Source organism: Oncorhynchus kisutch, linkage group LG16 (genome assembly GCF_002021735.2).
Source record: "Oncorhynchus kisutch isolate 150728-3 linkage group LG16, Okis_V2, whole genome shotgun sequence".
Taxonomy (NCBI): Eukaryota; Metazoa; Chordata; class Actinopteri; order Salmoniformes; family Salmonidae; genus Oncorhynchus; species Oncorhynchus kisutch.
The window spans coordinates 45,663,061-45,689,013 of NC_034189.2; the positions used below are offsets into that span (position 1 = coordinate 45,663,061).

Genomic DNA, 25,953 nt, shown 5'->3' on the forward strand with positions numbered 1-25,953 from the left:
CAAACCGCACAGCAGCACATAAACAAGGCCACAAGATGTGACAGGAAATCATGTGTTTTGGTACACCAGAAGTACATTAATTTCCAATGGAACGCTGCGTTTGCCTATCAGCATTCTGTGTGGTGCAAATGTTGGATTTATCGAACGTATGCATCATTGTATGCGTGGAAGCTTGACAGAAATGGTATCCAGATGACACAACTGCTGACAGCTACAGGGACATGAACACAAAAAAATGCTGTTTGCGTACCATTTTGCGCAATGATCAGACCGACAGTGTCATTGGTACAGAAGTACATTCATTTCAAATGGAATGCTGTGTTTGCAGCGGTGCGTTCTGTGTGGTGTGTATCCAACGTAAGCATCAAATTGTATGCATAGACTTGACAGATATATTAGCAAAAGGTGAATTGTGAACTTTTGTTGCGCACATTCAGTAAACATGCTTGACTGCAGAATTTATTAAGCAGCATTAATGGAATGTTACTGTCGTCTGATCGAGGCGGCACCTGCTGCTCTAACAGATAGATCACACCTAGTGTCATTTGTCCGCAGCATGATCTGGATATGTGTGCAACAAAACCTCAACATTCACCTTCTGCTACCATTTCTGTCAAGCAGTTCTAAGCATACAGTTTGATGCCAACGTTCGATAAATGCAACGTATGCCCCACACAGAACGCACTGCAAAGCAATGAGGCAAGGCAAACAAAGCGTTCCATTGGAAATGAATGTACTTCTGTTGTACCAAAATGCAATGATGCTGTCGGTGTGATCGAGGTATAAGTTCCACCCCACTGACAACTGCTAGAAAACAGATAGGCAAGTATTCAAGGTGTGTTACACAGAAGAGCAGCACACAGGACAACCAACAATGCACCTTTTACAGGCATTGTTCCTGACGTTTGTGGAGATTGTGTTCAGTGTAAACACTGCCCATGTCGGGTCAAGCGTAAACTACCTAAAAGTCTGTTCTAACGCTTCGAATACATCGATTGCATCACTGCTGCATAACATTTTGCGCAGCTAGGCAACTATACTGATGCAGGTATCTTTTGCAGATGGTAGCATGCGGTTGCACACATGGAGGAGATCATTTTTTTCGCAGTATCCTCAAAACCGCGTCTTTTTGACACAACTGCTGACAGCTACAGGGACATAAACACACAAAAATGCTGCTTGGAGACAAGTGTCCACAATAGTGGATTTCCAGGTCAGTTTAGTAGTGAGCTTGTGCTAGATGTGGCTAGATAGCTAGCTAACCTAGCTTGCTAACCAAGCCAATGAGGTATGTGTGTGAAATAAATAGTTATATAAATTATGCTAGTTACTACCCCTGATAACTTTCCCAAATAATCATGTTTGAAATAGTGTGAGTGTGTATGTCAGATAAATAGTAATAGAAATGGTAGATGCTACTGTACCACTGATAATTGGGTCAGATGTGTGTCTGTCTGTGTGTACAGTAGGTGACATGTCCATGATAGCCATCTAATAACTATAGTTATGCTAGGTAATGGTTTGGCTTATCGTGTTCATGTCTATGTAGAAGAAGACTAGCGGGAAGTGGAGTGGACTCAGGGACAGGTATCAGAGAGAGAGAAGGGCAGAGAAAGAGAAGAAGAGGTCTGGGTCAGCAGCTTCAGGCAGCAGCCTTGTCGCTTCTGCCACATTCTTTTCTGGATCCATTTATTGTGCTTAGGGCAACGAGTGGCAATTTTACAGCCAGACCCTCTACTACGTCATCCACAAGTGTTGTCCCCACCGGTGCAGTGAGACCCTCTACAACGTCTACATCATCCACAAGTATGACCACCACCGGTGCAGCGAGACCCTCTACAACGTCTACATCATCCACAAGTATGACCACCACCGGTGCAGCGAGACCCTCTACAACGTCTACATCATCCACAAGTATGACCACCACCGATGCAGCGAGACCCTCTACAACGTCTACATCATCCACAAGTATGACCACCACCGGTGCAGCCATGGAAGATGATGAAATGGAGGAATCACCCCTGGATCTCGGACCACCTGAGATTATTATGAACCTCACAGATTACAGGCTACACATTTATTTTTTTGTATTTTTTTACACGCACATACACACACCTCTTTCAATAGTTTTGTTTTTAACATTTTTACAACACACAAACCTGTCATGGTTTTTCCTGTACTTGAATACTTATTAAATTATAACATTTTCATAGTCAGTTTCATTTGTTTATTAATATATCATTTAGACATAATCTGCTTATTTCTTCCCTACACCTTTGCAGATCTAAGACAAGATGAAAGTAAAAACACATTCTCTTCCTACCTGTATTTTGTAAGACCAGTGAATATTGTGGTAAACTGTACTATTTGTATGGACCCTAGGTTAACTTTTCCCTTTGTTATCATACTAACTGTATGTTGTATAACCTTAATTAGTGCTCCCGCTCACCTGATGTACCATGCCAGGTGTGTATAATACTGATGTTAATGGGAGAAGGAAGGGGTTAAGGTGTGTTCTTTACTCCCAAATGTCACTTCAATATAACTTCCAAATGAAGAGAGACAATGATACACAAAGTAATCTGGGGAAAAATGCAATTTTATGGACAACAATGGATGGTTCTTAAAAGAGCTGTTTCACTCCACGGCATACTGCCATGGGACTTCACCTGCTGGCTATGAGAAGTAGGTGGTCAGCTTCTCCCTCACCTGGAGTGCCTGTCTGGGGGCGTTGTTGGCACCTGCCCTGGTGACATCAGGTAGGTGACCATTTGGCGTGCCCGTTGCCATCCGGATTGGCTCCTGGAATGACCTCCACAGGTAGTTGTGGAGAACACGTGGCCTTCATGCAGGCATCAACATTTGAGGGGCTGAGACCAAGCACTCTCCGATACATTCTCCACCGGGCTTCCAGGATCGCAAAGCATTCAACAACTAACCTTGCCCTGGACAGTCGTTTGTTAAAGATCCTTACAGGCTTTGGCAATGGCAGCTGGGGTCCAGCGTAGGGCCTCATGAGGTTGGGTCTCAAAGGGAAGGCCTCTTCGCTGACAAAGACGTGGGGAACAGGTCCCAGGTCTTCAGCCACAGGGAGTGATGCAGGTGGTGGAATATCCAGGGTGCCATCCTGAAGTGCCTGGCCGAAGGCAGAGTCCCGGAGGGTCCCGCCATCACTTCCCTTGCCGTAAGCACCAACATCGACAACACGGAAACAGTAGATGGCATCTACTACAGCCAAGAGTACAACTGAATATGTACCCTTGTAGTTGTAGAATTGCAAACCTGAGCATGGTGGAGCCTGGATTACTACATGTTTCCCGTCAATGGAGCCAAGACAGTTGGGGAAATTCCACCTCTCCGGGAACTCGGCAGCAATGGCCCTCCAGTCTTCCTCGGGGACAGGCATGTATACACCAACCAGACAGTCCCAAATGGCTTGTGCCACAGAGGGGACAATGCCTGCCACCGTGGACCGTCCAACTCGGAAGCTGAATCCCATGGTCCTGTAGGAGTCCCCTGTCGCCAAGAATCTGAAATATAATTCAAAATAATGATCAATATTGTGTCTAACTTGAATTCCACCCACGTATTATATCTACTCCTATAGCTACCTCATTACTGTTTATTATGCTCTATTAATTATATTGTAATCATCATCAAACATAAACATATTTAGGGTGTTTTTTACTCACCCTTTGTCTCTCCCACGACGTTATTCCTCTCTCCTACAGCATCCATCACAAATACATGCACATGGTCAATTATGCAAATTGAGAGATGACGTCATTTAGTAACTTTTAGGACAGCCAATAGCTACTTTCCTTACTGTGGAGTTGGCAACACTGCCTGGCTCCAACCACCTGGAGCAGGTGATCGAACTGGCTTCGGTCCAGACGAAAGTTACTTCGGAATTCCTCTCCAAACAGTCTAAACTCTTGAATTAAACGGTGGAACTCTCCTGCCTGCTTTCGGGACTAACCATCTCTGGACCCACACAGACCTGCGCTTTCCCGGCCCAACAGCGTGATCAAGACCACCTTCCTCAACGTTGGTCTCATTGTTAAAAGAGCCTACTCTGCCCACTAGACTATTTATTATTGCATTTCGCTACAAAACTGCATTTTGGAGGGAAATTATATTATAGGCTCTCACAATTAATTTATGGATGTCATCGAATAAATAATGCTTGGAAAATAAATGAATAAAACATGTAAAGAAATTCTAGTCAATCTTGTTATCCCACATTTTTTTACTGGATATGTGTGCAACAAAAATTAAGTCACATTTTGCTACTTTTTGTCAAGTCTATGCATACAAATTTGATGCATACGTTAAATAAATCCAACGTATGCACCACACAGAACGCACTGCAACTGCCTTCTGCAACGCAATGCTGAAAGGCAAACGCAGAGCGTTCCATTGGAAATGAATGTACTTCTGGTGTATCAAAACGCAATGACAGTCGGTGTGTTCGAAGCGTAATGCACTGCTCTATAACAGGCATTGGATTGAAACCAGGCCTTTTAGGCAACGATTCAATCCAAATGAGCGCTGTAGAGCAGCTAGTCAAAGTTGACTTGAAGGTTTTTTATGATTGAGCAGACATGTGCAGTACTTCCACTGAATTCAATATATACAAACATTGGGGAAAATGCCTGTAATAGCTGCATTGTTGGCTGTCCAGTGTGCTGCACTATGAATTTAATCCAGGCTTTAGAACACCCTCCCCACCAGGATTTGAACCAGGGACCAACCACATGGAAAGGTCTATGTCCTCCATTCACCTGCATCCTACTTCCACAGAGAGGTTTCTTGATTTTACCCATCTATACACCAATCACTAAGCTTTGCCCACTGATTGTTAGGAAGAAATCAGTAACCCGCTGTGTGGCAACCTGATTCTGGGTGTACACATTTTGCATCTGGGGGCAGCTCTGTTCTTGACGGAATTGGCACTCAAGTCGTATACACTAAAATGGCCCTGTCAGTACAGATGAAGGATTTAAATTTGACAGTTTGCTACAGCAGGAAAGTAATCCTGCAGTAACAGGAAATGTGAATTAAAATTAAGACATTTTTGTAGGGTTGGATACATTTTATCAAGTCTGACATTTCAAAGTGGAAATTAAACTTCAGAAGCCTTTTTAAACCTCAAATACACCAATTAAAAATGTTGATCTTAAACTCCACTATTGCTGTTTAATTAGTTTAGACATCTTGTAGACATCCTGGACCCAGTCACTGTAAGCACCTACTGAGCAAACGTTCATCCAACCAATTACATTAGAACAAAGGCAGCTCTTCCTTGAGGAAGGTGATAACTAGTCAGTTTCACAACTGAATGCATTCAACTGAAACGTCTTCAGCATTTAACCCGACCCCTCAATCAGAGGTGCTGGTGGCTGCCTTCACGTCATCAGCGCCCGGGGAGAAGTTGTTGTTGGGGTTACCTGCCTATGTCATATCACTTTTATAATAATGGGATGCAATGCAAACATGGTCATTGTTGAATAAGAAAAATAAGATCAATGATCTCAATACCTCCCTTTTTCCTATGCTGGGGTCCTGTGGACATGTGGGCCATAAATATAATACCATCATCCTTAACATTTATCTTAGCCTTTTAATTGTTTATGTTTGTAACAAGACCCTTCTCTGTTGTAAGGTTTACCAATTCCTATAGCCTCACAATTTTCACCAGTTTGCCACACACCAAGTACAGGATACATTAAGAAAGTATTGATGGACAACTTGAAAAGATGCAGTTTTATTATTGCTTGGAATACTGCAGACTTAAAATCATGGTACACCCATACACACAGCATTGAATAGGGTAGAGCTTCTAGCTCTTGGCTCTTCTCCCGAACATACAGGAGGAAGAAGTTGCCCCCTAACCACTGATAAAGGGTGAGATATTTTTTAATCAACCTAAAAGGTTAGAATTGGGGGTAAGGTAATCAGATCCTAGAGCTGCATTTACCTTGGGCCCTCTCCCCTAGAGCCTATCGTGCACTAAATATCAATGTACTTCAACACATCTACCCAGTAAAAAGGAGCCTGGTGATACAAAATACAGATCAGATGGATTAAACAGGGTTCTCCCCAAAGAATGTAAGAGGGGTGCTGCGCCACCTTGTGGACTGGCTGCGCCACTATGTAAAATTGAACCCTACCGAAATGTGCTCTTGATTGCAGGAAATGGGAATTACAGGTGTTCGCTGTACTCAGCAGCACCACCATTTTAAAAAAATCCTGGGGAGAACCCTGGATTAACAAATCGACAGCTTCTCTAAACACAACGGGCAAGACTGACAGAAAGAAGCTCATGTACAGAAATCCACCTACTGAATAAATGTAACTAAAATAAACAAAAAATATGACTGTTTATCAAGTTCACAATGACATACTTTACCATTTCCCTAACTTCCCCAGATATGCACCCCACCATTGGCCCTAACTCCACATCCACCCCCCCTGGCCCTAACCCACAAAAAGTATCATCTTGCTCCTCTTCTCCCTCTGCTCAGTAGTGGCCTGTGGAGACAGGAGGGAGACATTTAGACATTGAGGCCCCGCCGCTGCGTCACTAGTATATTAGCCGTCAAGTTAACCATGTTAAGCGGGGCTAAGTCTGGTTGACTTACGTGGGGAGTAAGACCGCGAGCGGGAGCGAGACCGGTAGGCCCCTCGGCTGTAGTACGGGGACGGAGACCTGCGTCTGGAGAGACAACACACAATAAGCATCCACCAACCAACTGCCCAGTCCTGCTTAGCAACCACTAACTATAAGATCCAGGCCAGGTGTCTCACCTGTAGGACCTGTAGCACTCTCGGTCGTCATAGCGATCGTAGCCACGGTCATAGCCTCTGTCGTAACCACGGTCACCGCCACGATCGTAATCCTTCGAGCTACGGCGAGACGAGCTTGAGCTGGGGCCGCCACTTCCTCCTCCTCCTCCACCACCACCACCGCCTCCGCTGCTGCTGCTGCCGCCGCCGCCACCACTGGAAAACACATACGGTTAGAGGATTCACTGAATATATAACGTGTGTGCATCACGTGGGCCATCCCAGATGCGTGAGTCTAAGAAAGACGGTCACTCACTATGTGGGCCGTCCCATATATATCCCAGGGGTAGGAGTGTGTGGTCGTTTGGTGATGGAGAAATCGACCCTGATCCTCCGTCCATCCAACTCCATTCCATTAGCTCTCTCCTTAGCCTGAAACACAGAGGGGGGGTGGAGGAGTGGGACAAAGATGTTTAGAGAAGAGTATTCCCCTTCAACACCATGCTCACTCAAACGTTCTGATTCTTCTCTGTTCTTCCCCTGCAATAACCCCTCCCTCCCTGCCTTCCTACCTCATTGGCGTCCTCTCGGACTTCAAAGTAGACGAAGGCGAAGCCGCGGGAGCGTCGTGACTGCTGGTCGTAGACAATGCTGACGTCAGCCAGGGGGCCGTACTTGGAGAACACGTCTCTCAGGTCTCTCTCTGTGGTGTACAGGCTCAGACCAAACACACCCAGGCAGCAGTTCGGGTCCGGGTTGGCCTATAGAGGAGGATTGTGAGAAGGATAGAGGTTGTGTGTGGGGTTTGCCTCAGAGAGTCTCGTCTCCAGAGGTGTGTGTATGTGTGTATGTACCCGGTTGCCAATGTGCCTGCGGCGGTTGGACATGGGGGAGTGGCTGTGGCTCCGACGACGGCGGTATTCCCCGCTTCGGGAACGGCTACGGGAACGGCGGCGGTGGGAACGGGAGCGAGAGCGGGAATAATGCCTGCGGGAGCTTCTGTGGGAACGAGACCTGGGGAAAATAAAAAGACATGTTAAGAACATTTAAAGCAGGGTTTCTAACTGGCGGCTGATTTTATTTGGCCACCCCAAGTAAAAATAAAAGTGTTTGTTATTCTAATTTTTTATTCAACATAAGACTGTAAAAACACCAGCAGATCAGCTCCAAGTGATTATAATTTTGGAAATCTGTTCCAAAGTATTCCCACACATAATAGAGAGGTATACGTGATCGTTTGTTTGGACTTCTTGCGGCAAATTTGCAGTCTATAAATGATTTGTAATTATGTGCCGGTCCCCTGACCATCCGCTCAACAAAAAAAACTAAGAAATCAGCCCACGGCAGAATCTAGTTGATGGTCCCTGATTTAAAAAGAGTTTGGAAACAAAAACACAAATAAAGCCATAACACAAAAACAACACAAGCTCTATGTGGACCTGAACAAAAATACACACTATGCTACCCAGCAGCTCCTAAAAGTGTCACCACAAAACCCAAAGCCTCCTTGGAGCTGGGGTTCTTACCTGGACTTGGAGCGGGATCGGGAGTGGGACTTAGACCTGGAGTGTCTGGAGCCATCTTTGGAGCGGGCTGGGGAATGGGCCGGGGAGCGGCTGGCAGACTTCCCAGAACCCCTTGGGCTCACACTCCTGGAAGCGGACCGCGAGTCCTGAACGGGCCAGATACACATAAAACACAGTTCAGAATCAAAACATAGAAATGGTCAGGATAGAGAGAGAGGAGGTACAGAAGGAACCTCGCTCAAACCTGCTACAGGCCCCTCTTATATTTCAGCTCCAGTAGTTTAAGAAAAAAAAATGATAACATTTCATTAACGACAGGTATTTGTTGTAACTAGATCTGCCTGTTACAGGCGACCAGAGGATATCATATAGGCTTAAAGTAGGTGTTAATCTAGTTAATCTTAACACAGTTCTATGATGAGCGGATTGTTCTCTTACACTCTAGGCAGCGTAGCAGAGTTTAACCTTGCGTGTTGAGGACTAGGTAATGTGTCTGAGATGGAGGAACAGTTGGCATGCATGCTTAAGAAGTGTTTCTCACGCCATCCCTCAGGGAGACCAACTGTTGCACATTTCTGTCTTAGTACACCTGATTCAATTTGAGAAAGAGCTTGAGATTTAGTTGAATCAGGTGTACCAATGGTGGAAGAGAACAAACAGGTGTAATGACTGGGGGTCCTTGAGGGATGGCTTGGGAAACACTGCTTTGGAAAACAGAAGGAGAGGGAGAGAGAAATAGGATTGTAGTAATAACATAGCAGGCTATAGGGAATTAACCATACCCCCGAACACTTCTCATAACTTCATCACTTCTTTAACTTCATAACTTCAAAACAACCATCTCTTTTCTTCTTTCTTCCGTTTCACACCATTTCTGACTTCATTTGTCTCTCCTCTTCCCCCACTTCCTTCCTCCCATTTGATTTCTGCCATTACATCACTCTACCAGTGGACAGAGTGGCCGCTCGCTTCTGCCAGCTTCATTTTACATTAGCATGCATCAACACCATCAGCTTCATCAAATATGCCCTTTAACAACTTCAAACTTCATATCTGAAACTTCTTCCGCCATTTTGCTTCTTCCCAACTCAACCTTAACGAAAAACAGACAAGGATGATAAAAAAGGGTTGGTTTTTTAAATTTTTATAAGAGCTACAGAGGTCAAAATGTGCAAAAACCAGGCTCTTTACACTCAAATCAGACTAAATAAGTTGGCTCACCTGAAAAGCATTAAATCAAAGCAATGTTAAGGAAATATGTATATTGATTTCTCTGAAATGCACAACATCATAATATGATGAATGAAGACTAGAAAAGTTATCAAATTATGGTATTCTTTAATCCTAGTCCGAGGGTCACACAAGGAGTGCAGGCTTTTGTTCCAGACCAGTACTAGCACATCTGGTTTATCAAGCCCTTGGACAAAGATTGAAGAACTGCTATAATAAATCTGAGTAAGGGTTTAAAGTAAATTAGCTACTTCTTTCAATGCCACACTCAGTATAACATTTGTTTATGTGTGATTTAAAACAAAAATGGCTTTTGCAGGACCATTACAGTGCAACTAAATAACAACTTTAGAAAGAGACAGTACTCTCACATGGGTGGTGCCATGTGGAAGAGCTTGATACATTGTAACTGACTAATAAATAGCTACAGAGGTTATGCCGGATAATGTGATATAACCAAAGATTGTTGTTGTCCATTACTGGGCAATAGAGAAAGGCCCCCTGTTGTCTGTAGCTTGTGAGGTGTGGAAACACTTGCTTTTATGAATTTTGTCTTGCTGCTTTTTGTTCTATGTTGCTCTGTCTGTATGCCATGTCTTCCTTGTCCTATGTTGCTCTGTCTGTATGCTATGTCTTGCTTGTCCTCTGTGTGTGCTCACTGCTCAATGATTGTCAATATTGTAATTGTTTTTAATAACCTACCCAGGGACTGCGGTTGAAAATTAGCCGGCTGGCTAAAACCGGCATTTTTACTGAAACGTTGATTAATGTGCACTGTCCCTGTAAAAAATTAAATAAACTCAAACAAACCGCCGCCATAGGTTTTTCAACTAACCTGTTCTTGGTGATACTTTTTTTTACTGAATCGAGAACATTTTTAAACCAATGAGTTTAATGTGTTAAAATACAGCAGTTATGCTATTTTGGACCAGCAGGCAGCTGTTGTGTGGCAGCCTGTCATTTTTGTGTTTGTTGTCATGTTTGCGTTTATACTTTTTCATAACAAAAAGTTTTATGTCAGACAACAATCGGATGTTCATGATGTCACTGCAACAACTGTCTACATGCATGTCGATAGACCAACTGTAAACCAGCCTTCGCCCGAGTCAGTTTTGTCGCAAAACAACCAACCCGTCTATTGGTGTCTATGGAAGACACCCAGTTAAGTCGACCGGCACTGACCATTTTTTGTTATGTCACATTATCTGGCGTACAATCTGTAATTAGCTAAGTGACTGCAGCAGTAAGTGAGGACGAAGTTAAAACATTCTAGCCGTAAACCACTTCGCTAATTAGTTACTAATCTATATAGTTAGTTATATATTGCATTCACCTGCAATGATGAGTAAATGTACATTGGTAACTGTTTCTCGCCAGCAGTCTCAGTAGACTCGTTAATTCAAAATGTAACGTTACTTGATGTGAATTAGCTAACGTTAAAACAGCTGCAAACCACTCGGCCTGATTGGGCTAACATATACTAGCGTTAAGTTGCAAAATACACTGAACAGACACCAATGTTAACATAAGAGTAACTGGACATTAAATTACAAAATATAAACGGTACAAAATCCATACAGTCGATGCAAATCAATGCTATTAACTACATCATGGTTGTGCTAACTAACGTTAGCTGCCTAGCTAGGCTAGGGCAAAATGGCGTCGTTGAGTCTGCTCATTTTAGGGCAAGAATCGTGGTTGATTATACGCACCCGCTCGCCAAAATCCTTTTCGTTGTCGCTCATTTCTTGTCGATAGAAACTTAAACGATATATATTTAACTGGTTTATTATAGTTAACTAACAATGTTATCAAGTGAAGCGAAACACTGCTACTCGCTTCCGTTTCTTTAGCGCCGCATTCACTGACGCATGAGCAAGTCAAAAGCGGATGTGACGCTTGAACAACCACAGTGAGTAGACGGGAAAGTCTAAACCTTTTTTTATTTTTTATTCTTGTAGCCAAATACTTTATACACAAACGAAAATTCCAAAATTCTATACCAAAATGACCAATTTTTCTGATTGAATTGAATTATCTTATTGAAACACTAACCCTAGTGAATAACAACAAGAATAACCTTCATAATAATCTTCATGAATCATTATAATAAGATATTTTCAGAGTGAATATAATTGCACTTAAATTGTTTCTTTTTTGTATGTTTGAGCATTGTTAATACCTGTGTTTGGTTTGCTAGACATGTTTGATGTAGCAATGTAAGTTGATTTTTGTATTATGAGTAAAATAAATGTATAATAAAAAAATATATTTTTTAAAGAACGTCTAAACCAGAAAACAGACAACATAAATACATCAGACATGTAAAAAAACAAAAAACAGATGAGGACATAGATACATTTTTAACACGTAGGTCAACACATTGCACATAAACATGTTGCTGTTGGATAAAAAATGTTATCTGTAATGATGCAGGTTATTTACTGTGCATCATGTTACGGAGTTCTAATGTGGGATCTTTAATGGTATTCATTGCTCTGCTTTGAACATGTCAATAAAAGGAATAGCCTAATGAGCAAATAAAAATAAATACATTTAAAAAAAGGAAAGTCGAAACCAGATAGGAAGAGTAGCCTAATTTGCCGGAAAACCGGTCCCCCTCCAACAGGTGGCGGTTTTTTCGTTGTTTCGCCCACTATGCAAGTTTTTGTATGGAGGTCAATGAATGGTTCATTTGCTACCTGAGGTCTATTTGATCGAATAGACGTTTGGAATGCTTACGAGTGTACCGATATAAGTAGGCCACGTGACAGCCCAGCAACTTTGAGAAAAAACACGTTTTATCGGAGATGGCTATGCATATTCATGTTATAAGGCTAGTAGTGTATCCCGCCATTGAATACTCGAGATTGACGTCAACAACCCTCATCAAATACTAAAAAACAGATTACAATAATGAGATGTCTCCACCAATCCAAAGAAAGGCGGGAGCTAGACAGCCCACCGTGCCTCTTTGTGGACAACGACATTGTTAGGGTAGAGAGACCTATATCCATAATCTTTAGGGATGTCCCAAGGATCCAGGATAGCACTAAACGTATTGATCCAGAGATAAACTATACAAAATAAATAATTCAACAACAAAAATATTTACAATGTTTATATACAAAATTTTAGTTTTTCCAGCTGGATTAACATTATTGACCCTTCATTAAACGACAGGGGCAATGCTCAGGATGTAATAATGTAAAGTTCACTCCTGATAATCAAAATGTTCAGGTTTTCTGCATGTTCAGCTTTAGTGTAAGCACTTTGAACGGTCCCAAGTCGTTGCATTTACCAGGGAGTGAAACTAAGAAAAAACTTTTGACTACATTTAAAACTGATACCAACGTACTGAAACTGACCATGGTCATAACCAGTAGAGGACAACCTCTGTTTGAGATACTGTATGTCTACATTTGTTTTCTATTTAAACAGTATCTATGTACAACTCTTGGTTCTGAAAACTAACTTTGTTTTATGAAACATTCTTCACCGACATAACTTTACAAAAGAAAAGTATTTGTGTACTGTGCACTGGTGTGTGTAAATAAGCGAGCGAGAACCCATAGGATGTCATAGAATCTGGTAGGTCAGAATGTCTGCTGCGTCCCATGTTTCAGTTACCTCCATGTCCACTTCCCTTATTGGGAGCATTTGAGAGACTTCTTTGTTTGTGGCTGGTATTTGAGGAAAATCTTTGTTTGTGTCTGTATTTTGGCAGCTTTGTTTATCCTCCTCTTCTTGGGCTGTAACTACAGTGTGATTTCTTTGCCTGTTGTGTTTTGTGCTTCTGAGGTGGTTCATTGTTTGTTATTTTGGGGGATGTTTGAGCAAGTTTCTTTATTGTCTTTCCTTTTGGAGGCTTTGGTTCTTCAGCGGGTGTTTTCCAATGGGCCAGCAAAGTCCTGACGAGACATGGGGGAACAGTGAGACATGGGCAGACGTTTTTCCTGGTCAAGTCATGTGGTCAAGGAAAGGCTTTGGGCACTACTAATCAGCAGGAACAACTCTGGGCCCTGCACATGAGGAGGAGAGCATGGTTTTTTGTCTGTCATAGTCTGTCATAGTTAAAGTGTACCAATGATGAAAGTTAGGCCTCTCTCATCTTTTTAAGTGGGAGAATTTGCACAATTGGTCACTGACTAAATACTTTTTTGCCCCACTGTATATACTGAAACCCTCAGTGCAATTGTGTTGTGAGTTTGAGTATGTACTGTAAAGTAGAGTAATAGAAACTATCATGCACCAACCCAGCTACGCACTGTGTGAAAAACAGCAGTGTAATATAGCTGTAATGTGAGTTTCAAGGGGAAACTAGGATAGTTACTGTCTTAACTGTAACTACAACAGAAAACGAGTAACCTCAGCTACACACCGTGCAAGACTGTAGTGTAATAGTTGAAAAGTGAGTTTCCAAGGGAAACTAGGATAGTCACTGGAAACTAGCATCGTTACTGTATGTAGCCTACTGTAAGTAGTGCAACATAAAAACTATAGTAAACACAGCTACACAGTAATGTAATAGAGCTGTCAGTTTCAAATTAAGGAATAGTTACTTATGTACTGTAAAGTAGTGCAACAGAACTATAGTAAACACAGCTACAAACTGAACCCCTCAGTGTAATTGAGCTGAGATGTGTTTCCAATGTTCACTAACAGGGACACAACATTTGAGAGAAATAAGCTTTTTGTGCATATAGAAAACTATTGGGGTATTTTATTTCAGCACATGACACATGGGAACAACACTGTACATGTTGCGTTTATATTTTTGCTCGGTATTATTAAGCCAACGGGAGTTAACGGTGAAGGGCATTCTACATCACACACGTGTATAGCTTATTTCTTGCTTTATACGTGTGGGTCGAATGTAACTCACGCCATGTTTATAGCTTATCTCGTTATAAGCGTGTGAGTTCAAGTTGGCAGGTTTTAAGTGCTTTGTCATCATGCATGGTCAACTCTCGTTAAATTAGCTACTTTGCATAGCTCGTTCACCGTTGACACACACGAGTTTAGGCAAGATGGCTGCGCCCTGTGAGATGAAACCACAGATAGAACAATGAGATTTCAATTTCATTGGATGTACATGTATAAATGTTTAGCATCCGCTTGATATGGTAGTGAGAGGAAGCTCACTGGTGTGCAGTGGGAGAACATGGATGTTGGAAAACATTCTGCAAAATTTCTCATCGATTAAACATTTGATCTCAATCATTTTCTGTCCCCCAAAATAGAATATGTTATGAACAGAGTGGACTAAGATTTGAACACTTTACCCTTTGCAAAAGTTTCTAAAAATCGCGTTGTTTAGGAGTGCAAAGGCGAAATTAGTTATTAAAACAAGGAAGAACCCCAAACGAGATGGCACAAACCAGACCGAATGGGGTGACAGCAGAGCACCCTGTTGAAGAGGCTAGTTAGCTGCTTCAAACTATTGGAAAGCTGCGGGACTGCGTGCATACACTCAGAGATTTTAAAAAGCGAATCCGCTCTGGATTGAGCCGATAAAAGGACGAGGTGGAAGTGGTGCGGCGGCAGCTACGGAATATATCCTGCCGCGTGGAAAGATACCATTATTGGAGAGATCCTGTATAGTGCTACATAATACACTATGGTGACACCTATAGGCCTACATCTGGCAACCGAGCACGAGTTATCAGTGTAGCCTATTATCGTCTGGACATGGCGTTGAAATATATCCACGACCACAATAAAAACATCCAGGCTTCCATCATAAATAAATTCAACTAAAAATATAGAAATAAATTAGAATTACAGGGAGCCGTTTGGATAAACTAATCATATGTGAATCGACCACTGGAACAAAGTACATGTTTGGATAATGATGACAAAACCAACGGTTTTAGTAATACCCGTCCGAATAGGGCTATAGCATGGTAAATAATAGGCGTGAGGCTCCCGAGTGGCGCAGCGGTCTAAGGCACTGCATCTCAGTGCTACAGACACCCTGGTTCGTATCCAGGCTGTATCACAACCGGCCGTGATTGGCAGCCCCATAAAGCTGCGCACAATTGGCCCAGCGTCGTCCGGGTTTGGTCGTAATTGTAAATAATAATTTGTTCTTAACTAACTTGCCTAGTTAAATAAAAGTTCAAATAAAAAAAATGTTAAAACATCTGTAGAGTGCGCCGCATCATCCCATTGGGATCCGTCAAGTCTGAACACAGCACACATCACCTATTTTCAAACAAAAGAAGCCTTTTATAGTGGGCAGCATCATACTTATGTCAGTCCTCTAGAACGGAAATGTAGTCTTCCTAGTAGGACTCTAATAATGAAGCGGTATGTACGTATCTGACGGTAGGCTGTCATTGTAAATAAGAATTTGTTATTAACTGACTTGCCTATTTAAATAAAGGTTAAATAAAAATAAATACAATCTGTTTCAGCGTTTTGAGAGCCCGATAGTGCAGATCTAGCACCCATGTACTATCGTCTACCTAGGCCATCGAAATGCGAACTGATCGATTTTCTGCCCAGTCTTGAAATCAATTATTCGATTTTAACCAACTCGGGTAAAAAAAAAGACTACACTACTACTAGGTAGCAACTTCAATTTTTTTTGTTGAGTTTATGATAACTAAACCCCTTCCATCTGTTGTTCAGTCACAGACAGAACAATGAGACAGATATTTCACCGGATGTATAAAAGTGAAGCCAAAATACCAGCAGTGGGAGATTTTGACCGAGATCCTGCTAATTATGTAATTGATCTCCATACAGTTTTCTGTTTCCGAAACTATGATCTCTAACAGAGTGGAGTTTTTGTAGACTTTGCCCGTTGCCTGTTTAGAACAAAGGCAAATTGAGTTATTGCACACGCGCACTTCAGAGTAGGTGTTCTCTAACTGAAATATGCAAATATATGCGACAACATTTAGCACACTAGCTCGTGCTTGGCTCTGCCCCCCTTCATGCTTGTTCTGTCCACTATGATTCATTTGCTACTATTGGAAACAACCGGCTCTGGTCTATCTTGGGTTAGTTATAAAAATATGGTGGTTTAGTCATATACATGGCTAGGATACTTACTAACTCTTACTATTGCAATGAAGTGAGTCAGATGTTTCAGTTTTCTAAATTTACTGTCTTTGCCTCTTGTTTAAATTTCCTATCAATAACATAATGCAACGAACAGCTAAAGACACAAGAACATAATTATTACAACAAACCTGCAGTTTCTTCTTCGTTAAAACCATTGTTAAAAACAAACCGTTCTTCTTCGTGGATGTCAATTGACGTGATCCTGCCACACATGGCTTTGCTGCCACCTATTGTTTTCAGAAGTACTGCAACCAAAGATTGCTGTAACCAGAGAGGAAAGATCTTTGCTGTTATCATACAATAACTAGTATGACACAAACAGGCACGCACGCACAGTCTGTCATTGGAAGGATTCAGACTTTAATTATGATCCATTTGAAAAAAGGTTTTACAAAAAGTAACATTCAAATTTGACACTTTCTTTAAAAAAAAAAAATTAAAATAAGCTTTTGATACAACAAAATTATTTATCTAAAGAAAATGGCTTCTATAAACAATGTGAATAGAAGATAATATACAGGTAAGTGGACGCTAAGACATGCACATACAAGGAAAGATTACAATAACATTTAGAAATAATAATGGCATGATTGTTTCCTTTACAATGAGTAGCAACTAGCAAGAGAGTGGGAACATTATAGAATTTGAATGAGTAGAATTGAATATTGCGATTCAGATTCTACGCTTCACCCAGATGTGTGCATTGGATTGGTACAAAAATGTCTGGAGGAAGTTTCCACCCTAATCCACTTCCAATAAATTCCATTTAAATCCATGAGGGTGAGTGAACGAGTACACACTTCGGGAGAAGGGTAGAAAATTGGACTCCACTAAATGTCTTGCAGTGGGTGCGTGCTCCGGCAGCCATATTTGATGTACCATTTGAAATGTTAAATATACTGGTCAGTGAACCTCAGCTGTTCCAGAAATGCAAAAATGGCAAGTTCAAAATGTTGCCACCATTTTTGGGTGGGCGATTGAGAAATTTAGTTGATTTTCAGACCTGTGTCCTTTAACTCATTTTAATTCCATGGATAAAAACCGATATGAGACGCTTCCTTCTGACAAGTCCCAGACTAAGCTAGTCATAGAAAGAATATAAAATGTGACTATACAACACAAATGTGAAAAAAAAAGTAAAAAAACAAGTTAACTGAAGACGCATTTGACTTGAGCAAGCACTGCAAGTGTGCTCGTGTTGGCTAGACTGATGACTCAAACATTCTGCTGTGGGTCAAAGTTTCCTTCAGGCAGATCTAGGATCAGCTTACCCTCTCCAAATCCTAACCTCAAACATTAAGGGGGTAAACGCTAAACTGACCCCAGATCAGCATGTAAGGCCAACTTATCACCAAATCAATCCAACCACTAATAATGCTTCACCTAAAACTACAGGGCATGTCACAAGCTTTAATAGCATGAGGTCACATCACTTTCATGGGGCACAGGGCTGGAAATAAAATATATATATAATAAAATAAAAAGTGTCCACACAGACATAACTTTATTGGTTAGCAAAGTTTCAATCAATCCAAACATTAATTGATCAGAACATTGTTAACAAATAAAAGGTATGTGTTGGAGAATCAATGTGCATGCCCAACTCTACCACTACATTAAAGGTCTAACATTATGCAGATATTGGTTGTTATAAACTCCGTCAGTGTTTTATAATTTAAAGAAAGAAAGTGTTATATCATGGCTATGACAGTGTTCACAAGGTCTTAAAAGGGTGTTATTATGCTTGTCGTTTCAGGTGAAGAGTTAATGAAGCCACATGTAGTCTCTCAATACACAAACACCCACTAGAGAAAGCGATTGATGATTCAATATAGTCAATGAATCAATCAATCGCTCTAGAGAGGGCTACTACACTTTTCCTATTCCTTGCATCCTAACACAATTACATGATCTGCAAAAGCTTAAAAAACACATGCATCTCCAGCATTTTATACAACAGTATGATACAAAATAAGGCATTTCGTAGTGAGTATTCATGTTTGCGAGAGTGTGTGTGCATCTTTGTTTGTGTGTACATAGAGACAACATTGAATGTCATTTGTTTGCCTGCCTATAAAAAGACTGCAAATAAAAAACATAAAGTCATGATAACTCTTACTTAAAATATATATATATATATTTGTCATATATATTTACGTATATATATATATTCATATATAAAAAAAAAATGGGAGAAAAGCCCACACGGTCCCTGTTTATTGGCCAGTCTATAAGCCACGCCCTCATTCCATGACCTCACCGGGTGCCACGGTGACCAGCTGCAGTGGGATCTCCTGATTGCCTAGGAGATCATGGGCACCAGCAGCTGATTGAAGGATGAGGGTGGTTCCGTCTGCGGTGATGATGGTGTCGCTGGGGGGCGGAGACAATGAGGAGGAAGCCACACCTTTTTTATTCTGGTGAGTCTTTATATGTTTGGCCAGATGGTCGCTACGCATGAATCTCTTTGAACACTGTGCGCACACAAACTTCTTCTCTCCTGGACAGAGAAATGAAAGGGAGAAAAAGAGGTAGAGAGTGATGAAAAAATAAGTGTGGTGAGCGTTAAGCTGGTGTTATGTAGTGAAGATGGTGTTCGTGTGTATTCCTACCCGTGTGTGTCCGTCTGTGTCTCTGTAGCTCGTCACTCCTGGTAAACCGCTTGCCACAGAACATCCAGTTGCAGACGAAGGGCCGTTCTCCGCTGTGCCATCTGAGGTGAGCCCTGAGGTGAGAAGTCTTACCGTACACCTTCCCACAGCCCACGATGTGACAGATATGCTGCTTCTTCTTACCAAGACTCGACCCTCTGGGAGGAAGGGGTGACAAGAGAGAGGGTTGGGGTCAACACACAAAGTCAACTTCTTGCAGTCATTTGAATTTCAATTGTCTTGGTAGAAACGGACCCTACTGAGTATGGAATGCGGTTTGACCACATTAACCCACTGAGCTAAAAGCTAGGATCCACCCTTCTAATATATATATTTGTGTTAATATGTTGTGTGTGTGTCTTTCCAACCCACCTCCCTCCAGCCTCTTTACAGTTGGGACAGGTGCAGGCGACTCTCCTCAACCTCTTGCCCTCCCCGGTGGACATGTCCATGTCTTCGTCATCCATCTGGACACGCAGGTTGTTGATGTCACTGGGGTTGAGGGTGGAGTCACCACTCAGCTGCCACTCTTCAGAGTCTGGCTCCTCCTTTATCTGGATGTCTGTGGGGAGAGATAGTTGTGTGTGTGTGTGTGAGAGAGAGACAAAGTAAGAAAGAAATAGAAAGATGGAGAGTTTGTATGTATGTGTGTGTATACATATGTATGTTCCTACCTGCAGGACTGCCGGCCTCCTCTCCCTGTGTGTATTGTATCCCTGGCTGTCCTATAGAGTTGACTGTAACAGTCTGGAGGTTAGGCAGGGTGATGGATCCTCCCTGACCCATAGAGAGGCCCTGGACTGGGGCCAGAGTCAGCTGCTGGCCCCCCTGGGCCTGGGGGAGCTGGAGGCCCTGCAGAGACTGGACTCCTTGGACCTGAGAGGGAGTGCGTTAGAAAGAGTTACACACATGCATGATCCCACACACCTACGTACGGTAGTGAAACAGATAAACACACACCCGCACAACCTACCTGGAAGGTCTGCCACTGTATCTGTCCCGAAGCAGTGACTGTCTGGGCCTGGATGAGGAAGGTTCCAGGGTTGACGAGCTGGACACTCTGGAGCGTCTGCCCAGACTGGGATAGATCCTGTCCCTGGGCCCCCTGGTTGTCCCCCGACAGCTGCAGGATGGGCTGGGAGAGGGTCGAGGCATGAGAGGGGGACACCTGGATGAAACAGACTTAATTCAGTCATGGTATTTTTTTTCAGCCATGCTCTTAGAACAGTGTCCCGAGGAGGACCTACAGCAACATACATAGTAATATGATATGACCTGCTGAAGACAAGTTAAACAAGACTAGTAACTTTTTTCCTGTATGATGGCTCTCTGTAATATGACTGTTATATGTGGTGTATGGCACTGGGAATAAAGCCTAGGGAATTCTATGTCATATGACTGACCTGTATTTGCTGCAGGTGGTTGTGTGAGTTGTAGTTCTCTGAGGATGGGTCTGAAACCCCGGCAGACACGGCAGTAGCTTGGGTCAGAACCCCCGTCCCGTCAATGGTCTCAGGCAGCTGGGATGATGAGGTTGTTGGCACATAGAGGTCTGTGTTACCATTAGCTTCACTAACTAGGGTCGCTAGCTGTTTGGCTGCACCTTCCTGCCCCTCCAGCGCTTGGGAGCCCATGATCAGCTGACCGTCGGTCGTCGTTGCTATGGGAACCGTCTGAGCGCCGGCAAGCCCTAGTGATTCGAGGTCTATGCTGTTGATAGGGAGGAAAGTTATGTTACCCCCCGACAGCCCCATGGGAACCGCGCTGCTATAGGTCGTGCCCCCGGCCAATGACACGCCCTGAATCTGCTGCATATGCCCGGCCTGCGTTAGGAGGTCAGAGGTTGTCGTCGTGGCGATGCTGATTCCGATATTGCCGTGGCTACCGTCCTGGATGAGCTGGATTTGGCCCGAGCCATCGTCCAATCCCTGCGCAGAGAAGCCTGCCAGAGTTCCATCTGAGTTGTGGATCTGAGGGATGACATGGAAGAGAGAGTTCGGCATTTGTGTGTAGAGAATATTGTGTGTAAGGGCTAACATGATAATCGACCTGGTACTGGACATTCTGCTAACAGAGGTGCGTGTGTGCAAGTGCATGTGTGTGTGTATGTATGTGTATACACACACTACATGGCCAAAGGTATGTGGACACCTGCTCGTCAAACATCTCATTCCAAAATCATGGGCATTAATATGGAGTGGGTTCCCCCTTTCTGCTACAACAGCCTCCACTCTTCTGGAAAGGCTTTCTACTAGATTTTGTAACTTTGCTGCAGTTTCAGCCATAAGAGCATTAGTGAGTTCGGGCACTGATGTTAGGCGATTAGGCCTGGCTCGCAGTCGGCGTTCCAATTCATCCCAAAGGTGTTTGTGGGGGGGGGGTTGAGGTCAGGGCTCTGTGCAGGCCAGTCAAGTTCTTCCACACCAATCTCGACAAACCATTTCTGTATGGACCTCGCTTTGTGCACGGGGGCTTTGTCATGCTGAAACAGGAAAGGGCCTTCCCCAAACTTACCACAAAGCTGGAAGCACAGAATTGTCTAGAATGTCATCATATGCTGCAGCGTTGATTTCCCTTCACTGGAACTAAGGGGCCTAGTCCGAACCATGAAAAACAGCCCCAGACCATTATTCCTCCTCCAAACTTTACAGTTGGCACTATGGATTTGGGCAGGTAACGCTCTCCTGGCATCAGTCAAACCCTGATTCGTCCGTCGGACTGCCAGATGGTGAAGCGTGATTCATCACTCCAGAGAACCCATTTCCATTGCTCCAAGGTCCAACAGTGGCGAGCTTTACACCACTCCAGCAGACGCTTGGCATTGCGCATGGTGATCTTAGGCATGTGTGCGGCTGCTCGGACATGGAAACCCATTTCATGAAGCTCCCGACGAACAGATCTTGTGCCGACGTTGCTTCCAAAGGTAGTTAGGAACTCGGTAGTGAGTGTTGCAACAGAGGACAGACGACTTTTACAGTTGACTGGGACAACTCTAGCAGGGCAGAAATTTGACAAAAGATGGCATCCTATGACGGTGCCACGTTAAAAGTCACTGAGCTCTTCAGTACGGGCCAATGTTTGGCTATGGAGATTGCATGGCTGTGAGCTCGATTTTATACACCTGTCAGCGACGGGTGTGGTTGAAATAGCCGAATTCACTAATTTGAAGGCATGTCCACATACTTTTGGCCCTGTAGTGTATATGCATGTGTGTGTACAGTACACTACCTGGTATTGTATGCTGGACACTCCGTTGGCTGAGCCGTCGTTTCCAGATGCTGTGACGTAGATGGGCTGACTGTCCATGTTCCCGATAGGGAGAACATACTGGCCGTTAGAGGTCATCATGCCAGAGTTAGGAATGTGGACGACTCCCTGCTGCGCATCCTTCCCGGTCGAGACCGGAGTTAACAACTCCCAACGGTCTGAACCTGTTAGCTGGATGGCGGTCATGTCTGTGGTCTGACAGAGAGAAGACACACATTTGTAAATTGTTACATACATTGTTACGAGAGCTAGGGGTACAGAGACAGATACCAGGGTGCAGGCTCCACGCTGTGAATAGGGCAAAATGACATGCAGATATCAAACATGCAGTTTGATATCACAATACAGTGTCAGCAGACAAGACAATTAGTGTATATTGTTAAAAATAGATATAATAGATACAAATAGATATCTAATCCTATATTATAGGTATCTGCAACATTGGACTAGTAATAATACAGTAGTATCAAGACATTTCCCTTTGGCAAAAATGAGAAATCAACCATGAACCTAAATATTTCTGAATCCGCTATACAGGCTATGGCGTAGCTAAGTGGTTTGATAAGAAAGGATCCAAACTTCCTCAAGCATGTAACGCATCTACCCAATTCAGCACCTATTGACGAGTACATTATATTCTGACAGGAGAGTTTTGGTAAGAGCCCCGACGATAGTCTAAACATTAACACACATCGCTTGCTGTACGTTTTTTCATATCAGGAATACTTTAAAAATGTTTTTAAACAAATGGTTAAATTACTACACAACTTTTATAGGATGTGTGTTCCCACACGGCCATATCTCCATGTTATATCACTTATTTACAAAGACAGAAGAGACATAGGCGGCCACGAACACGTGTGTATGCAAGACTGGAGATTAAGTGTAGTTCATCAACTGGAGACACACAGCTTGTCGATCTGTGCAAAACTGCTACAGTTAGTATATTTTTTTATTTGAAATACAATTTCCCGCTGATATGAAAGATAAGGCGGATATTACCATGTGTTTTGAAAACCACTTTGAACGCAATGATTGGCGTTTCTAAATGTTATAACACAGCTTCGGAATTGTAATTCACATGGAGCCAAATGTGGGCGAAAGTAACAGCTGAACAGTCTACATAGGGAGAATAGTTTTCGAGAGCTAGTCACCACAACTAGACAAAAAAACATCTAAAGAGTCCCTTCTTTCATCCAACGAATAGAGCTAGAGTGGCTAGACAAAATACGTAATCGCTACAACATGGGCGTGGGGGAGATATTTTGTAGTCCGGTGCACAGATTCCCACGTTCTCTGTTCGGTTTCCCCACTCACCCCTCCTTTCCCCACTGTACCCCTTTAGCCCCAGGTAGACGAGCTAAATATCAGCGACCTGACCAAGTGACGGGCTGTGTCCTACCCACTATGGGCGGGTTCTAGAGGGGTAAAGTGGGTGGCCGTTATAGCGGGGAACACAGCGGCGGAAGTATACTAGCTTTACACCCCCTGCAACATTTAAAACGTGTGAACTTCTAGCTAGCTAAAAACACCACACAGTAGTAGGTCGGAGGAGTCGAAATACGAGATAGAAAATGTTGGGGTACCTGGTTTTCCGAGGCTCCGCCGTGCTGTAGGAATTCGCTTTGACTGCCTTCCACGTCCGCGGTAGCCATTTCCTCTTGTTTCAAACGTTGCTCTGGCGCTAGCATGGAGAGATAGGAAAATTGAGCAAAACACTACATTTCTCACAGCTTGCCGCTCCTAAAATGCTGCAAAGAGACAACAAACTTCAGTCGATGAAGAATAAACTGCAAACCCTAACTTTGCGACAATGTTTCAAGGCGGATTTCGACACAGATTGAATGTTTACTTTTGTTAACTAGCTAACTACCTAGCATAGGTCTCCTGCAAAAGATTAAAAGCCGTAGCTAGCCTGCTATCGGTTGTAACGTACAAACTCACCGGTTGGTTGTATGCTTCGATGGGTTAAATGTTATGTACCAGTCATATCGTGAATTGTAATAATCGAAAGATTATCTGATCAACTAAACTCCGAACATTATTATCTTTTATCAAAGGCGGGCTTGTGTTGATCGGTGAATTCGGGTCGATTTTTTTCTATTTTGATTGACAGTGAGGGAAACACAAAAAGGGGGGGCGCTAACATGAACGTAACAGGAAGTCCCGCCGTTCTTCTCAAAATTGATTGGTTAGCTTTGGGGTTTGGTGAGACTTCTATGGCCAAGCGATATGTCCGTCATTTTTATGGGATATCGGCTTCCTGTTTGTTTTTAAAGAACCTCAAATATCTGGGAATCTATGGTTGAAATTAAAGAGCAGGAAGTGTTGGGAAAATGGCCAAAATGTAATTGCAACACCGTTTAAGTTCCAATATTTTTCGTATTAATGTATCCGTATATTCACCTTGTTACACTACTAGGTTAGCTGTCTAACATTGCAACTCCGTTATCTTTAAGTCCAGTGATCGTGAACATCTTGGCTACAATGTTCTGTGAGGCTGGCAGCCAGATGTTGCTCATTGCCTCTGCTTTTTGTAAGGAACTGCTTCAGTTATGCTGAAAATGTTCAAGAATATTTGCTGGAAAATAGTCATTGCAACAAGGAATATTTTTTGCATGAACCAAGACTCGTATGCACAGAACCTGTCACTGTGCATATAATCTATTTTGCAGTATCAACATGTCCCCCCCCCCAGCCTGTTACAAGCATTATTTTTTTTTCACCAGGTAGGCTAGTTGAGAACAAGTTCTCATTTGCACCTGCGACCTGGCCAAGATAAAGCGTAGGAATTCGACACAACAGAGTTACACATGGAATAAACAAAACCTAGTCAATAATACAGTAGAACAAAAGAAAGTCTATATACAGTGAGTGCAAATGAGGTAAGTTAAGGAAATAAATTGGCCATGGTGGCGAAGTAATTACAATATAGCAATTAAACACTGGAATGGTAGATCGGCAGAAGATGAATGTGCAGGTAGATACTGGGGTGCAAAGGAGCAAAATAAATACCAGTATGGGGATGCGGTAGGTAGATGGGCTGTTTACAGATAGGCTAAGTACAGGTGCAGTGATCTGTAAACTGCTCTGACAGTTGGTGCTTAAAGCTAGTGAGGGAGATGTGAGTCTCCAGCTTCAGAGATTTTTGCAATTCGATCCAGTCATGGGCAGCAGAGAACTGGAAGGAAAGACGAACAAAGGAGGAATTGGCTTTGTGGGTGACCAGTGAGATATACCTGCTGGAGCGCATGCTACGAGTGGGTGCTGCTATGGTGACCAGTGAGCTGAGATAAAGCGGGGCTTTACCTAGCAGAGACTTGTAGTTAACCTGTAGCCAGTGGGTTTGGCGACAAGTTTGAAGTGAGGGCCAACCAACGAGAGCGTACAGGTCGCAATGGTGGGTAGTGTATGGG

General features: G+C 42.9%; 3 protein-coding genes across 7 annotated transcripts; all 3 read right to left on the reverse strand.

Annotated features, from left to right (window-relative positions):
- Positions 1 to 2,283: 2,283 nt before the first annotated feature.
- Positions 2,284 to 3,809, reverse strand: LOC109906164 (protein ALP1-like). Its single transcript, XM_020503800.2, has 2 exons — positions 3,693 to 3,809; positions 2,284 to 3,530 (listed from the first exon to the last, which is right to left on the reverse strand). Exon 2 carries the CDS (start codon positions 3,497 to 3,499, stop codon positions 2,756 to 2,758), a length of 744 nt encoding a protein of 247 aa, XP_020359389.1. The 5' UTR covers positions 3,500 to 3,530; positions 3,693 to 3,809; the 3' UTR covers positions 2,284 to 2,755.
- Positions 3,810 to 5,751: 1,942 nt separating this feature from the next.
- On the reverse strand, positions 5,752 to 16,818 carry LOC109906735 (transformer-2 protein homolog alpha). Of its 4 annotated transcripts, XM_031792595.1 has the most exons (9): positions 11,258 to 11,458; positions 9,098 to 9,408; positions 8,316 to 8,461; positions 7,644 to 7,803; positions 7,362 to 7,550; positions 7,106 to 7,221; positions 6,811 to 7,005; positions 6,645 to 6,718; positions 5,752 to 6,534 (listed from the first exon to the last, which is right to left on the reverse strand). In XM_031792595.1, exons 4-9 carry the CDS (start codon positions 7,674 to 7,676, stop codon positions 6,524 to 6,526), a joined length of 618 nt encoding a protein of 205 aa, XP_031648455.1. In that variant the 5' UTR covers positions 7,677 to 7,803; positions 8,316 to 8,461; positions 9,098 to 9,408; positions 11,258 to 11,458; the 3' UTR covers positions 5,752 to 6,523. The 4 variants fall into 4 exon arrangements, with proteins under 4 accessions (XP_031648455.1, XP_031648453.1, XP_031648452.1 ...); XM_031792593.1 differs by lacking the exons at positions 9,098 to 9,408; positions 11,258 to 11,458 and adding an exon at positions 16,748 to 16,818; XM_031792592.1 differs by lacking the exon at positions 9,098 to 9,408.
- Positions 16,819 to 16,957: 139 nt separating this feature from the next.
- Positions 16,958 to 24,655, reverse strand: LOC109906737 (transcription factor Sp3-like). Of its 2 annotated transcripts, none has more exons than XM_031792589.1 (9): positions 24,482 to 24,655; positions 24,124 to 24,221; positions 22,499 to 22,732; positions 20,674 to 21,240; positions 20,244 to 20,405; positions 19,945 to 20,146; positions 19,643 to 19,832; positions 19,232 to 19,428; positions 16,958 to 19,119 (listed from the first exon to the last, which is right to left on the reverse strand). In XM_031792589.1, exons 2-9 carry the CDS (start codon positions 24,190 to 24,192, stop codon positions 18,863 to 18,865), a joined length of 1,878 nt encoding a protein of 625 aa, XP_031648449.1. In that variant the 5' UTR covers positions 24,193 to 24,221; positions 24,482 to 24,655; the 3' UTR covers positions 16,958 to 18,862. The 2 variants fall into 2 exon arrangements, with proteins under 2 accessions (XP_031648449.1, XP_031648448.1); XM_031792588.1 differs by having other exon boundaries at positions 20,244 to 20,438.
- Between the last annotated feature and the right edge of the window lie 1,298 nt (positions 24,656 to 25,953).

Excerpts from the sequence above, each read along its gene's own strand:
- LOC109906735 (XM_031792592.1), bottom strand. The coding sequence starts at position 11,290 with ATGAGCGACAACGAAAAGGATTTTGGCGAGCGG. Across the intron at positions 7,551-7,643 it reads GCAGGCACATTGGCAACCGG|GCCAACCCGGACCCGAACTG; the intron begins GTACATACACAC and ends CCTCCTCTATAG. Across the intron at positions 7,006-7,105 it reads TATATGGGACGGCCCACATA|TGGTGGCGGCGGCGGCAGCA; the intron begins GTGAGTGACCGT and ends TGTGTTTTCCAG.
- LOC109906164 (XM_020503800.2), bottom strand. The coding sequence starts at position 3,499 with ATGGGATTCAGCTTCCGAGTTGGACGGTCCACGGTGGCAGGCATTGTC.
- LOC109906737 (XM_031792588.1), bottom strand. The coding sequence starts at position 24,192 with ATGGCTACCGCGGACGTGGAAGGCAGTCAAAGCGAATTCCTACAGCAC. Across the intron at positions 20,147-20,243 it reads TACAGTGGCAGACCTTCCAG|GTCCAAGGAGTCCAGTCTCT; the intron begins GTAGGTTGTGCG and ends ACTCCCTCTCAG. Across the intron at positions 19,429-19,642 it reads TGTAAAGAGGCTGGAGGGAG|AGGGTCGAGTCTTGGTAAGA; the intron begins GTGGGTTGGAAA and ends CCTTCCTCCCAG.